Source organism: Sparus aurata, chromosome 2, assembly GCF_900880675.1.
Source record: "Sparus aurata chromosome 2, fSpaAur1.1, whole genome shotgun sequence".
Taxonomy (NCBI): domain Eukaryota; kingdom Metazoa; phylum Chordata; class Actinopteri; order Spariformes; family Sparidae; genus Sparus; species Sparus aurata.
This window is the reverse complement of record NC_044188.1, coordinates 7,639,916-7,653,681: the sequence shown is the minus strand read 5'-3', so window position 1 is coordinate 7,653,681 and position 13,766 is coordinate 7,639,916. Positions and strand designations below refer to the sequence as shown.

The following is a 13,766-nucleotide window of genomic DNA, read 5'->3' as shown; positions in this document are numbered from 1 at the left end:
GATTTTATGGGAAGTGATTTTTACTGGATGTATTGCTGTTGCAGGAAAATCTTAAGCTGTATTTACATTGGAAGTCCAGCGACCATTTTTGTTTTGCTCTCAAGAATCCAGTCAGAATCCACCTAATTGCTGAGTAAAAAAAAGTATAGATACTTGCAGAGGCTGTGTTAAATTTTCATTAATGAGTTGGAGATAAATGCAGTAATGACTTGCTGATGAATGATAAAGCACTGCTATTTAAACCTGGAATCATGGATGTTAAAGCACAGACTTGGTACTCGAAGTCACAAAGAAACAGCCTTAAAGATTAATGTCTTGACTTTAACATCGTCATAATTTTATTTTAGACAGCGTTACAGCAGTCACATTCCATATATTTAAAGTGCTGCTCTGACTGGCTGGGTTGTGCACAGTGTTTGCAGAAGTGTGTGATCCCTCTGCTGCACTCCACTCTGGGCTCTAGTCTTATTTCCTGGTGGCTGTGTGAAGGCTCCCAGAGGCTTCATCAGGCCTCAGGTTGGCAGCCTCTCATAGTGCTGCTTGTGCCTAACCTCACGGCCTGTCTGCCTGCGTGTGTGTGCACTGCCACTCTACTCCTCCAGCTTGTTTTGGCCTCAATTCACAAGAACACGCTGCACGCATGTGTGTAACTGCGAGTGTCTGCGGACGTTAGTGTGTGTGTGTGTGTGTGTGTGTGTGTGTGTGTGCACAGTGTGGAATATATGTGTGTGGCCTCCAGTCTCTTGAAATGCAGTTTGCACAGAGTGAAATTATATCTCTGCCTTTTCTCACTGCCAAAGTCTTTTCTTTTAACTGTAAGCTCAACCGATATTGGTTTCAGGAGTCTATGAAGAGAATGACAGCAGGCTGAAAAAATGCACTCCCGTGACTTTATTAAAGCCGATGTCTGAACGAAGTTGTCTGACATACGTCCACTGTCCTGAGCATAGCGTATTTAAAACATTTTGCGATTAATTTGACGGATATTAGGATTGTGTTATGACTCACAAGACTCAGGTGAATAAGAGTTGTCGGAATATCCGATTTTCACTACACAATTATCATGGCCAAACAAATACACAAAACAAATTCACTGTGTGTTTTGTCTCCCTTTTTGGCAAATAAATAATCAAGTACAAGTTTATGGAGGTGTAAAGAGTCTGTAATCAATTTTTTTTTTAAAAAGAGGTACAGAAAGAAAAACTCCACTCAATTACTTGTGAAAAGGCAACCAGATTAACTCAGGTCAGACATCTCTGCTGGATTAATCAACTCCATTTTTTCCATTTTTTAATATCACTATTATATTGCGATATGGGACGCCCTTAGTGGTGACCATTCTTGAATCCCAATTTTATTTTTCATGAAATAATGTTTTAAATTATGTTGGGGTCTGTACCCAACAAACATATTCTCTGGCATCTAGAAAACAAGATTTGTCGGCCAGATATCTTTGCACCACTGCAGTACTTCATTATGGCGTTCTTTTGTTACACATCATACCCTAAAAAAAATTCAGCTCCTGCGATTTGAATACTGTGATGTTGATATGATTTGATTATGATTAATTGTGCAGCTCTAGTTTTGAATAATTATATAGTAGCTTGTTTTTGTTGATATTTCAATTTAAATATATATGTTTTTCCTTATACTGTAACACAATAAACATGATGCCACTTAGTTACAATGGATAATATATGCAAAAGTTACAAGTGACAGAATGGTACACTTTCATTTAAATCTAATCTGTGTTACGATTGTGAATTTGAGCTTTGAACGTGATCAATCATGGCGCGCTTACTCATGTTCAGGGTCTTATTTATTTGATAAACCAGTCCTGTAAAAAATGAGCGGTGAAATGATGAATTAAGTTCTTGTCTACAGTCATTAAAATGACATTAAAAAAGTCGCTGCTTTTTAAAAATATTTCCATTTGAGCCAGCAAACAGTTTATCCCTCCATATATCATGCATATGCCATATATACAGTGTATGTAAATAGACATGTGGGTATGCCATGCACATGTGGCTAAGGCTACAGACTCAGGGGAGGAAGGAATGAAAAATCAGGTAGCATAGCCTTGACAAGTGTGAATATGTCTGTTACCCTTTCACTCAAAGTCTGTCAGCAGACTGACCAAGCTGACAAACCAGAGCTGAGCTGAGAGTGTAACCCCACAAACAAGGTCGTAGATAGACAGCTCGGGCCTCAGCGCTCTTCACCAGACATGTTTAACCCTGTCTGGGTCTGTGAAAAGTGCACGCTGACACGGATTAGAGCAGGTTTATCAGACAAAACAAACGGCCAGATTTACCACATGCACTTTAAATCTTTAAGGCGCTGTTCATCGAGCCACTCAGGTCTGTCCTCGTTGCACTGCGTGTGATTTTGCAGTTCCTCGCTCTCTTTCTCCGTCTCTTCATGGCCCTTCTCAGGCTCACAGTTGAAATACTGTGCTGTAGTGCAAAGGCGCTCCATTTACCAGTAATTACCAGCCATCCATCACTCCCTAGATTGCCAGGGGTCGAGCCCCCGGTGCCCCCTTTGCCCCTTTGCCTCACCCTATTCCTTCACCCCCCCCTGAAGACGTGGTCACTGTGGCAATTATGTTGAGTGCACCCTGAGCTTTACACTTGGAGTTGGTGGGTGAGGCCTGTGTGTGAACACTGCTGCTGTTGTGATGCCTGCCGCCTGCTCCCTGCTGTCCCCTGAGTGGCCCGGTCTGCCGGCGCATTGCCCCACAATGCCACATTCACCCGTGCCTTAACCCTGCCCTGTTTACAGGAAAGGACTGGCAGGCCGTGTTTAAATAGAATGCATTTAGTTTGTCTACCAGCACAAGGCCAGGGTCAGTCGGCCACCTGACTCCTGTGTCAGACCGGACTGACTTATGGCTCAGCACGTCACAGCTATAACAAGAGGTCAGCCGTGGCACTCTGTGTACAAGAGAAGGGTCACATCCTCTCTGAGTATTTACAATACACTCCCTGGGACAGTCTCCGCTCGTGAATAGAGATCGATGTACTGTAGAAGCAAAAGATCCATCCATTCTGAGCACTGAATATTTTGCATTCCGTCTTACATTGTTTAGTATTTACACAAGTTACACTGCGTCTATTAAATGTTGATATCCAGTAATGGTATCAACTTATCTATTTTGTTGTTGTACAGTGTGAGTGCCTGTTTTAAAAATCCAATAGTAGTCATTGCTTGTGTTTCGTGATTTGTTAGTGGGGCTACAGTTTTATTTACTACTACATCAGATTCTGCCTTTTGATATATATTTTTTAAACATAAACATTTTTAATGAAAATCAATAATGAGTAGAGACATTTTCTCTTTATAGGTAATAGGAAGTATGCAGTGTATTTTCCCCTTTAAAATATGTTTAGATATGTCATCCAAAGCACTATTTTCTAATTGACTGTTGTACAAATTAGTCATTCTGATAACAGCCATTGGTGTCACAATATCTGACTGTCTTGACTACACAATTGTCATGGCCAAAATAATTCACAATAATGTTATTATTGAAATAGCTATAGAACATTTTCAAAGAAAATTTAAAAAAGTATTGCTATCAGTCATCTTTCATTGAATCCATAAAAACTTTTTTTGTGTTAGGTAAATTTCTTCTGTCATCTCTTTCAAAAGTAGCCACACACTGTGGTCATAGTAAGTTTGATGATTACGGAGTCCTTTTCTTTTCTTTTGGTCTATGGAGGCTGACAACTAGGGGTGGAAATCACAGAGTAACTCACAATACGATACAATCATGATCATTGCTCATGACAACGAGAGTACCATGATACGCGATTCTGCGATGATCTATCCTCAACCCTCTACGGAGACATCATGATGTCTTTTGTTTGAAGAATCCAAACTCTAAAAACGCAAAAAGTAGAACTTACGTATATATATTAATTGCATAATGTTGTCCATTGTACAGAATTTGACAAGTGAAAAGAAACAATTAACAAAAAGTGTGTAGATAGCACCGTTAAAAAAAATATATATATATATATATTTGAATATATGAATATTTCATTTTTAAATATCATAGCTATCATCAAGAGCTCAGCTTCTGCTACAATGTAACTGAAGCCTTAGATGAAGAGTATTTTGCTCTTTCCTCTGATTGACAGCCCGTGATCCATGAAACAATGGCAGCCCTGTGGTACAGACTTCTGCTCCTGCCAGCCTTATAATGAGTCCTACAGACTTGTATTCTTTCCCTTTACTAATGACTGCACCTTTAATGGTTCTCGCCGAGTGCAACAGAAGGAGCCGGAGGTGCAGAATGCGAGACCAGTTGCAGCCATTGTTTCTGCAAATGAGCTTTTCACACCTGCCCTTGTTTCATTAGAGAGTTGTCGGCTTCTGCGGCTCACCGTCTACAGAATGGAGATGAGGGAGGAAGCTGTGAATGTCTGTGTTCACTTCCCTGAGTGTGTGTGCATGTGCAAAGGTAGACGTGTGTGTGTGTGTGTGTGTGCGGTGGGGGTGCTAGCATGTGTGCATCTGTTCTGTGCACATCCACTCGGTGCAGATGCAAATGATTATTATTATTTTTTTTTTGATGGGCAAATTGGAAGCACAATTTAGGGGGCTTACAAATTGCCTGCCAATCCTTCCTTATGCTTTTATGTTCCTTTTGCAAAAAAACAGTATAGATTTTTCCAAGTTCTACCATTGGTATCAGAAATTTAAGTAAGGGTATCTGGTTTTAACATTTTATCTAGTATCTTGCCACATAAATGAGATAATAATTACTGATTAGACCCTCAGATGGCCTGTTTATAAACCTAATGGTTAATATCTAACTGTGTTTATCTGGTTTGTCTCCACAGGTCTAGTGTGCATGAAGTCAAGCACCTCAGTTGTGGAACTCGTCATGCTGCTTTGTTCTCAGGTGAGCGCAATCCTCTTTCCCAGCCTCCCGGTCTTTTTTTTCTAGTTCCCATCCTCTCTATTTTACCCTGCCCTTCCCTTCTATGGTTCTCCTAATACCGTATTTTCTATCAAAATTATGCGGAGATCTTTTAGGAGCTGGTTTCACATCTCATTAAATTGACGCATTTCCCAATCTGACAGATTGCAAATGCAATTGCCACAAGATACACAAAAAAAAAACTTGTTTATCATGTCAAAACTGCAGATGTAAATGTGTAAGTGTACGATTCAAGGTTAAATTCTGAGGGCACTGTTTTACATCAGAAGAAATTATTTAACCTCATCGGAAGCTTTGCCTTAAACGCGTATTTTCCAAACCAATGACGACACTCAGGCACACACAGCTCTCTGAGAATCCAGTGGCTTTCTCACTACACCCCGGAGCTTTAATCGGGAAAATGAGCCCCACCTCATGCAACACTGCTGGTGACTGATCACCTCTGAGTTGACCCTCTGAATCTCTTGTTAAGCCCTTGTTTTAGAGAAGGTCAGAGCCCCGATGTAGCAGTTAGAACAGGAGATATTTAACATACCTTCTGTCAGCCCATCAGTCTTGCGTCGGGAGCCCATAAGGAAGCCATTACTTGGTGCCTCTTTGTGGAACCAGACTGGAGGTGGATTGCCACTATGTGTGCGCTGTGGTATCCGCAGTCCAAAGCCCTCTTCTGCAGGGAGCTCCGTTATATGGAGGCCATTATTCAGGGGCTTTCCCCCAAAAGACGTACATAAATGAGGCAGCTGGAGTTGAGTTATTGTCGCTCTTTTGAAGGTTTTTCGATGGGCTTCTTTTTGCGCTGCTTTTCTGTCTGTAGAGTATCTGTGGGAAGTTGCTTTTTCCAGCTCTAGGATTTATTGCAGATGAGAGCGTCAGCATGCTGTTAAGGGTCTGAGTCCATCCCCCCTTTACACAGATAGCATTACTGCGGCTCCAGAGGTTCCTGCCATTAGGGGCTCCAGGGATGAAACCCAGGCTGAGATATCGATCAGACTGTGAGGCCTTGAAACTGGACCGTATAGCTTGGTGTCCTTCTGCAACCTCTCAGATAGAGATGAGCCTTTGCCTCGTATCCTAATACTGCAATCCAGTTATCCTGCCAGTTAATACGATTTAAATATCATACTGTAGTGATGGATAATATTACTCCTTCTAGATGACAAAGCTTGTATCTTCAGAACTGTTTGATAATCACTGGGTGAAATTATATTGTACTGCACAGTTTTTATATTTATTAACAGTTCCAATGAGGGATTTTGTTTTTTTTTTTGAGTAAATGCTTTATTATAGTTGCACAAAATGTCCTGACTAGAGCTATCATGGTATCAGATTATCACTACGCGATTACAGTGGCCAAACAAAATCACGAGTACTTAATTATTGCAGTATCTAGTAGAAATGTAAAAAAATGCTAGCAATCAAATATATATTTAACCTCTTTAAGCTTTGAGTGTCTTCTCTTTTTTCTGGCAAGTAAACTACCATAAAAAAACAAGTGTAGGGAGGTGGAGAGACGTGTCTGTAACCATAACTGTAAAGAAAAGAGCAATTACACTAAAAGGCACGAAGATGAACTCATAAACAAAGGTTGCATGGATATCTCCCTTGGATATGTGTATTATTAGCAATAGCAATATTTATTTATTTTTTAAATCACATTTATATAGCATGATTACAGTTAATTTTCATCACAGCATATGTCAAAAACATGTACCACTGCAACCCCGCACTGATTCTAACATTGCAGTATCCTCCTAATTAATGTCACATACTGTTTCTTAAGTCTTCTCTGACGCAGGGTGAGCTTTGGCTGACATCACTATAAAATGCCAGCTTCGACGTATCCCTCACATATTTCAACATTAATGTTTTAAGACAGCAAGGAGGGCACTTGGCTGACCTTTAGTCCCTCTCTGTTTTGTGACCCGTCACTTTTATGAATGAATTAGTGCTAATGATCTGCCTTTTCTTATTTATGCATACTAATCACAGCAATCATCGTGTGGCTGCCTGGCCACGGCTGCAGACACTGTGTGTCTCTCCTCAGCCTGGGCAGCTGAATGAAAAGGTCAAGCAGCTCTGTTTCTTGTAACAGCTTAAGCGTACAGGGGGGCTGGGATCCAGAGTGGAGCCACAGAGATTTAGTGATAGAAGGCCTCCAGATGTGGAGAGTATAACAGAACAGAGCAAAGCAGATAAAAGCAACGGCTCCCGCACACTGACAGGTTGGATTGAAACACCACAAATACTTAGTGCCCTGCTGAATTTCAGGAAGATGAAAGTGGGAGGAGAGTAAATCCAGCAGAGGCCGGCATGCTGCTGTGTCAGTTGGGAGTTGTGGGATCTTACGTCCACAAAAAGGTGGTGGGTTTTTCAAAGATGGATGAAAGAATGGCACCACTGCTCCAAGTGAAACCACAGCGTCATCACTTACCGTCCAACATTTCCCAACATCGCATGTTGTGTTGAAAGAGTTCACCAGCTTATGACCAAGCTTTTTTGCTGCTTTTAGTTAATTATTTGGTTTTACCAAGTGTAAACCCACCATGAGGTCACCCTTTGGTTTGTGGACTATTTGAAGCTTTGAGTTTGAGATTATGGCCGCTGCCCTTTTGGAGCTATTTGTAACCATATTTGAAGAGGGCGGAGTTGGGGACGATCCAGAATAGTGATGTCGAATATATGGAAACAGTGATTCTAAATATTATAAAATTCAAAAATTGTTTGAATACTAATTTTTAACAGGATCAATACTCCAATACTAGCTGAATTTTTTTGCTCTCCGCTGGAGCAGCAAGTTGACACATGCACCTCTGTGGTGCCCACAGATAGTCCCACCTTCTCCAGAAGTACATTAACCTAGATATTGTAAATTTTGTAGATCCAGTAGCTCTGTCCATATTTAATACAGTCACTGGGTACTACAGTCACTTAATAACACTCATTAGCTTTGTTTTCAGCAGCAGGCACTTGCTTTCAGCAAAAAAGCTCAGGTGAATGAACTGTTTGCAACCTGTCATCACCACATGCAGCGTTTGTAAGCGGCTTGTGGAGTTACGGAGTTGTCTGTGGAAACATCACTAAGAGAAAGCTATCATTGGCCATGCCCGCTGGATATGAAGGCAGATGCTAGCTCACAAGTTAGTCTTTCAGTGTGTCGTGGAGCTCTTCTGCCCCCCAAAGGCCCAAAACGCAATAAATGCTGCTTTAAATCGCAGCTTTTTATATCTAAACTACGAAGCAAACTTCCAATGGCCAGAGGTCCTGCACTCTGATCATGGTCTGCATTTACATCAAGGACCTCGTCTCTTTTTTTCAGCAGCTGCATGTCAGGCCTAATTCCCTTCAAATGGGCAGCAGAGGACTTTTTAAAATCTCTGCAATCAAAGGCAGCCTCCTCTGGGAGCTCTGTTTTCCAGGAAAAAAAAACAGACAAGAGAAAAAAGAGAGCGTCTGAAGTGCTATCGTAGCTGTCAACAAGCATACCTCAGACAAGATAGCAAATTTGACTAGTTCATGCTATACCTCCTCTGACCTGCTGCCATTTTCCCGGCGACGCCCAAGTGTCACATCTGCCTTGATTTCCGTATTTATTTTTGTCACGTGAGTGCGGTGCAAGTGTAACCTCAGAAGACTGGCTGTACATGATCCCTGTCCAAATCAAGAACAGCTTATTCCAAGCAGATACTGTTGCAGAGGAAGGGGGTCACAGGGAACATTTGGAGACCAGATGCTCAGCAGTTTGTCAGCACCATCTCCCTGATTTAACACATCGTAGGGTCAGACTGTGTACTCTTGCGTGAACCGGTATGTGTCAGGCACGACAACTGTGTACAAAAACACATGCCCATACATAATAATGTCAGTGTCAGTTATTGTGTTACTGTACACAACAAATGCTTACCTGCTTACCAGACGCCGACACAGAGAAGCTTGTCGTACTTGTGCTTTACTCGAGTTCTTCTGCTACTTTCTACTTCGACTTGTTTCAGAGGCAGAGGCAATTTTTCCACCACTGCATGGATTTGATAAATTAAATTACACATTTGGATTAATAATCCAAAATAAAATCAACAAATAAATTATAAATACATTATTCTGTCACATTATTGATAGCTTAGGCTGATCCTCAAGGTGAAATTCACAAGCCACCCAGCAGTATATATGGTCCAGTGTGTAAGATTTAAGGACAAACTGGCATATCATATTTTTTTATCAGTTTCCATCAGTGTGTAATCACCTGGAAATAAGAACTGTTGTGTCTTGGTATCTCCAGCCTTTTATATCTGCAGAGGGAGCGGGTCCTCTTCCTCAGAGTCCACCGTGTTGCACCACACTGTTTCTATAGTGACTCAGAACAGAACACTAGAAAGGGAGTTTTTTGCGTTTTAAGCGTTTTTAGCTGCCATGTTGGGCAGAGTGAGCTGAGGAGTGTTCAATATGACCTCTAAAGTAATGTGTGTCTTACTACATCAATAATTACTATTCAGTAATACAATAAACATTATTCTAAAATGGGACAGTCTGCTCGTTAGTTCATCAGTTTCACTTTCTCATAAAAAAAAAAAAAAAAACGTATTTGTGAAGCGCTTATCAAAACTAGCATTACTGTGTGCTTTACAACAAACATCGAAACACAACAATAAAACCTACAGTAACGTACGGATTGACAGACAGACAGTCATAAAAGGTAAAAGATAAATAAAACTTATAACCATCGTTGCTTAAAACCATAGAAAAATGTAAAATGTAAAAACAATGTGCGAGGTAAAATACTGCAGCGCAAGATTTACAAGTTAAAAGTACACCGTAACTCAAAAGATGAAGAAAATGATCGCGTCCACATTTAGAAGAAAGCTTTTCGATTTATGTAACCGTGTGGTATATTTTGTTTCTGATACTTTCAAGTAAAATTCTGAATGCAGGATGATATTTTTACTTTTCACTTTAGTAAAACATCTTAGAATTTATTCCTGCACTGACATCTCCGGATTGTATTCTCCATATAAAGTTTCTGTTGGACACAATATTAATTACTGCAAACTGTAAATGGTTCAAAGGCTCCTTATATATGTGAAAAGCCTTGATTTGCATTGATTTGTACTCCTTAGGAAAGGAAACATTTTTTGTGAATTTTCCTGTTTTCCCTCCTTTTTTGAACTGTGGCCTTCTCTGTTTTCTCTTCCATTTGCACCTTGGTGAGGGCACAGGAGAGCTGAATTTCCCACAGTGAAAGGCGCGCTCTCAAACTGCTTTTTAATCATTTCCAGAGCATGTTGTGAGACAGCAAGTGCTGGCACTCTGGCCCAGCGCTCGGATCCCTTCCAGGCGTATAGTGCAGGGCTCAGTGAGCCTGCTCGGTAATCTGTCACTGTAAGGGACAGAGGAAATGGCTGTATTTAAGTGAGAGGATACAGTTTCATCCCACAATTACATCTCTCCTGTGTTTACAGATCTTTTTCACAGAGGAAGAAAGGATGGTCACACATGCTGCGCAGGATTTCAGCTTTTTATAGACGTCACTTTCTTTCTCAAATGATTCATGAACCAAATGCTTTCTTTGCCTACTTGAATTACAAGCTATGAAACGTAATCCAAATTACAGTTGAAATATGCAATTTAGATGGTGAAATGTGATTCTCATGTGTGTGAGTCATGCATTTATTTTGATTCTCTTACTCTACCATTTTAACTTTTTGGTGAGCATTGCAGAGTTGTTTGGGAAAGTGTGTTTGCTTTAATCTTCACTGCCTCTGATTTATTTTTTGTTTGTTTGGTGAAACTAGTCCCACCATTATGATTTTTTTCCTTAAATTAACACATTGATTATAAGGATATAATTATTTTGTGCCTTCATTCAGAACTTTTTAACAAAACATTCACATGCCAGAAAATGCAGAGTTTCTCTAAGTAACCGATCACAATTTCTGTCATTTCAGGAATGGCAGAACTCCATTCAGAAGAACGCTGGCCTGGCCTTCATTGAGCTAATCAACGAAGGAAGGTAATGTGGCTGTTCTCTGAAATGTATAAGTTTAAATCACTCAGCCAAGCAGTAGTTTATTCACCCTTTTGTCAACAGTATGTGCTTTCTAAAGACTATTTCTTCTCCCTGGCAGCTGTCCAAAGGTTGGTGGAAAAAGTAGCTAGGTGTAGATTAGCTCTAAGCCTCTTGTCGGCTGCTCTGTAGGGGGTAACAGTAAATAAGATTGTGGTGACTGTGGAAGAGTGAGGTCACCCTCCCTTATTCTCTGCCTTCTCATATCTCTGCTTGTTTTACTGTACATCCCAGAGTGTGTGTTTCTCTTTCTGCCTCCCTCCCTCTTCCTCTCGTCTTTGGGTGTGGCCAGACTTTTTTCGTAGAGCAGATCAGGGGCGGCTCAGCCTCCTTGTCCATCTGCTGACCCATCTGGCCCGGCCTTCTCTGCGCCCGGGCTCTCGCCACAGCCCAGCCAGGTTTCTCCATGTCCCCCGCTGGCCCTGGAACAAAGAGCTCCAGTCAGTAGGGCCACACGGCGCTGTCCAGGGTGCTGCTGACAGATACATAATTTCCCAGTCTTACTCAAGTCTCTGCACACCTGCTCTGCTTAACTAGGCAGATCTAGAGGTAGCTAAGAGGCTGGTAAATCTGTTTGCCTTGCAAGGCGTGGCTGACAAAGTATCTGCTGTACTCTATGTGCGTAATTGTGTGCTGTTCCTCTGTTTCATGAAGCAGCTGTTAGAATGCAAAGCTGCTATCAAGCAGCTATCAAACAGATGACTTTACTCCGTTATTTTTCCATTCCTTGTATGAAAACTGCCTCCGGTTTCCATGTTGATACACAATATCCCCCAAAACGCAGAAGTATTTTCTGCATACAGCTATGTTAAGACGAGGGATGCACCCATTGTGAAATCTGGGCTGAAGCAGATACACATGTTTAAAATTACAATTTTGCTGATAGCTGGATTTCTTCAGTGTTTTTTTTCTCTTTTGATAATATTAGATCCCCCCTCTTTTGTGCCAGGGAAAGAAGAAACCTCTGTTATAAAAACAGAGTGAAACGTTTTGCATTCATTCAGCCCGCCATTACACTATATTTGAAAGAGCACAAACTTGATTATAGAAATTTATGAAACAATCTTTAATATAACCTTTCACATAAAATATGTAACTGCTTCAAAAGCCTTTTTATCCTACTTTATAACTACGTACTAAATTAAAAGTATTTTTCTGTACTTACAGAGCCTTAAAGGTGCAATATGTAAGAACTGTAGTTGGAAATGTTAAAAGAATTTGCTAAAATTGCCATAATGTGTCTCAGTCTAAAGCTCCCATATCAGTAGTGTAAACAACTATATTGCCCCTGTGCTGCGAGCTTCCAGTCTTGACCGTTAGCTGCATGGCTAACTAAGCTAACTAGCCAAGGGCAGCTACACTTAGCAGCCGGTACTCTGGTGATATGCTGCCCTGTTTATGTATTTCGAGAATGAATTGACAGGTGGCCAGTCCCGACATATTGCACCTTTAAATTGATGCTGTGGAAGTCACAAGCCAGCGCCATTGCAGATAAATGTTGGCTACTGCCATCGGTGAATGGATACTTACCAATGAGACAATAAGCAAAATGAATATTGGCACATACTGATGTTCGGCCAATGAATCGATGCTATTAATACAAATAGTTGATGCTTTGAGGCGATCAATGCATTTTTTGTGCATTGTGTGTTGAATTTGTTTGTCTCTTTCAAAGACCAGCTGAAGGCTGTTTATGTGTTGTTTTTGTCATTTAAAGACCGTGCACATCCAATTCTTCCAATGATTAGTGTTACCTATCCATGATATATCAAAGCAAGTGCACATCTTTTTCTCCGTCTCCAAATATCACTCGTCAACATGCTTTCTCATCTATTTTTAGTTTCAAAACAAAGCTCAGCATTGTCAATGTCTGTCTATTAATGAGTGCCTGTCAACAGTTAAAGAGGCAGTAGCAGCTGATGAATGCAGCCCCGGGATTACTGCCTCTCTTTGGGACAGAAGGGAAATTACAATCTGTATCAAGCACTGGAGAGGAACAAGGGATGCTTTAATTAAAACAAAGCTAGCCTAATGGTGTGTAAAATGGCATGTAATCTACACACAATAGCTGGGGTGTTTTCAATTATTAAAGATAGTGGAATTTAAATGTGAATGTGGGTGGGGACTGCTCAGCCCCCAAAGTCAGCCATGTGAGAAGTTGTTCACGGCCAGACTTGTCAGCAATACAGGCACCGGGTTGATGTTCTGGTCAGCGGGAAGGGATGCTCAGTCAATCAGGAGTATGCCAGACAGGCTTCGATGCTCTAATGACACTCCATTCCCTCCTTAATGCCACAGAGGAGTCTGTCACTGACCTGCAGCCTTGCAACATAACGCAGACAAATGATGCTGTTTGCCAGTCTGCTTTTTCAACAAGCACGATGTTGCACAATCCTGACGAGCTGTGCTTGCCTTCACACTGCTCCTTCCTTAGACAACAGATTTTGGATAATAAAAATGATATATTGACTGATTAATGATGGAGTCTGCTGCATTTAACTTCCTCTGCAATGTTAAAGGTTGCTCTGCCACGCCATGAAGGACCACATAGTTCGGGTCGCCAACGAGGCTGAGTTCATCCTGAACAGACAGCGAGCAGAGGACGTCCACAAACACGCAGATTTCGAGGTACAAACTGCACCATTCTTTCTGACATCTGACATTAAAGTTTCAGTGTGTAGGGTGTTTTGGTTGTCATGGGAATGTGCCAAATTTGAGGTGAATCGCTCAGTTTCACATAGAAGCATGAAAGCTCATAAT

At 41.1% G+C, this 13,766-nt stretch overlaps 1 protein-coding gene across 3 annotated transcripts in view; it reads left to right on the top strand.

Moving 5' to 3' along the window:
* LOC115574613 (neurobeachin-like) overlaps nt 1-13,766 on the top strand; it is a 228,094-nt gene that overhangs the window by 118,934 nt on the left and 95,394 nt on the right. For all 3 annotated transcript variants that reach the window (XM_030406282.1, XM_030406278.1, XM_030406270.1), the window contains exons 33-35: nt 4,851-4,912; nt 10,888-10,952; nt 13,526-13,634. In XM_030406282.1, the coding sequence (XP_030262142.1) occupies nt 4,851-4,912; nt 10,888-10,952; nt 13,526-13,634 (236 nt within the window). The remainder of the gene's footprint in view (nt 1-4,850; nt 4,913-10,887; nt 10,953-13,525; nt 13,635-13,766) is intronic.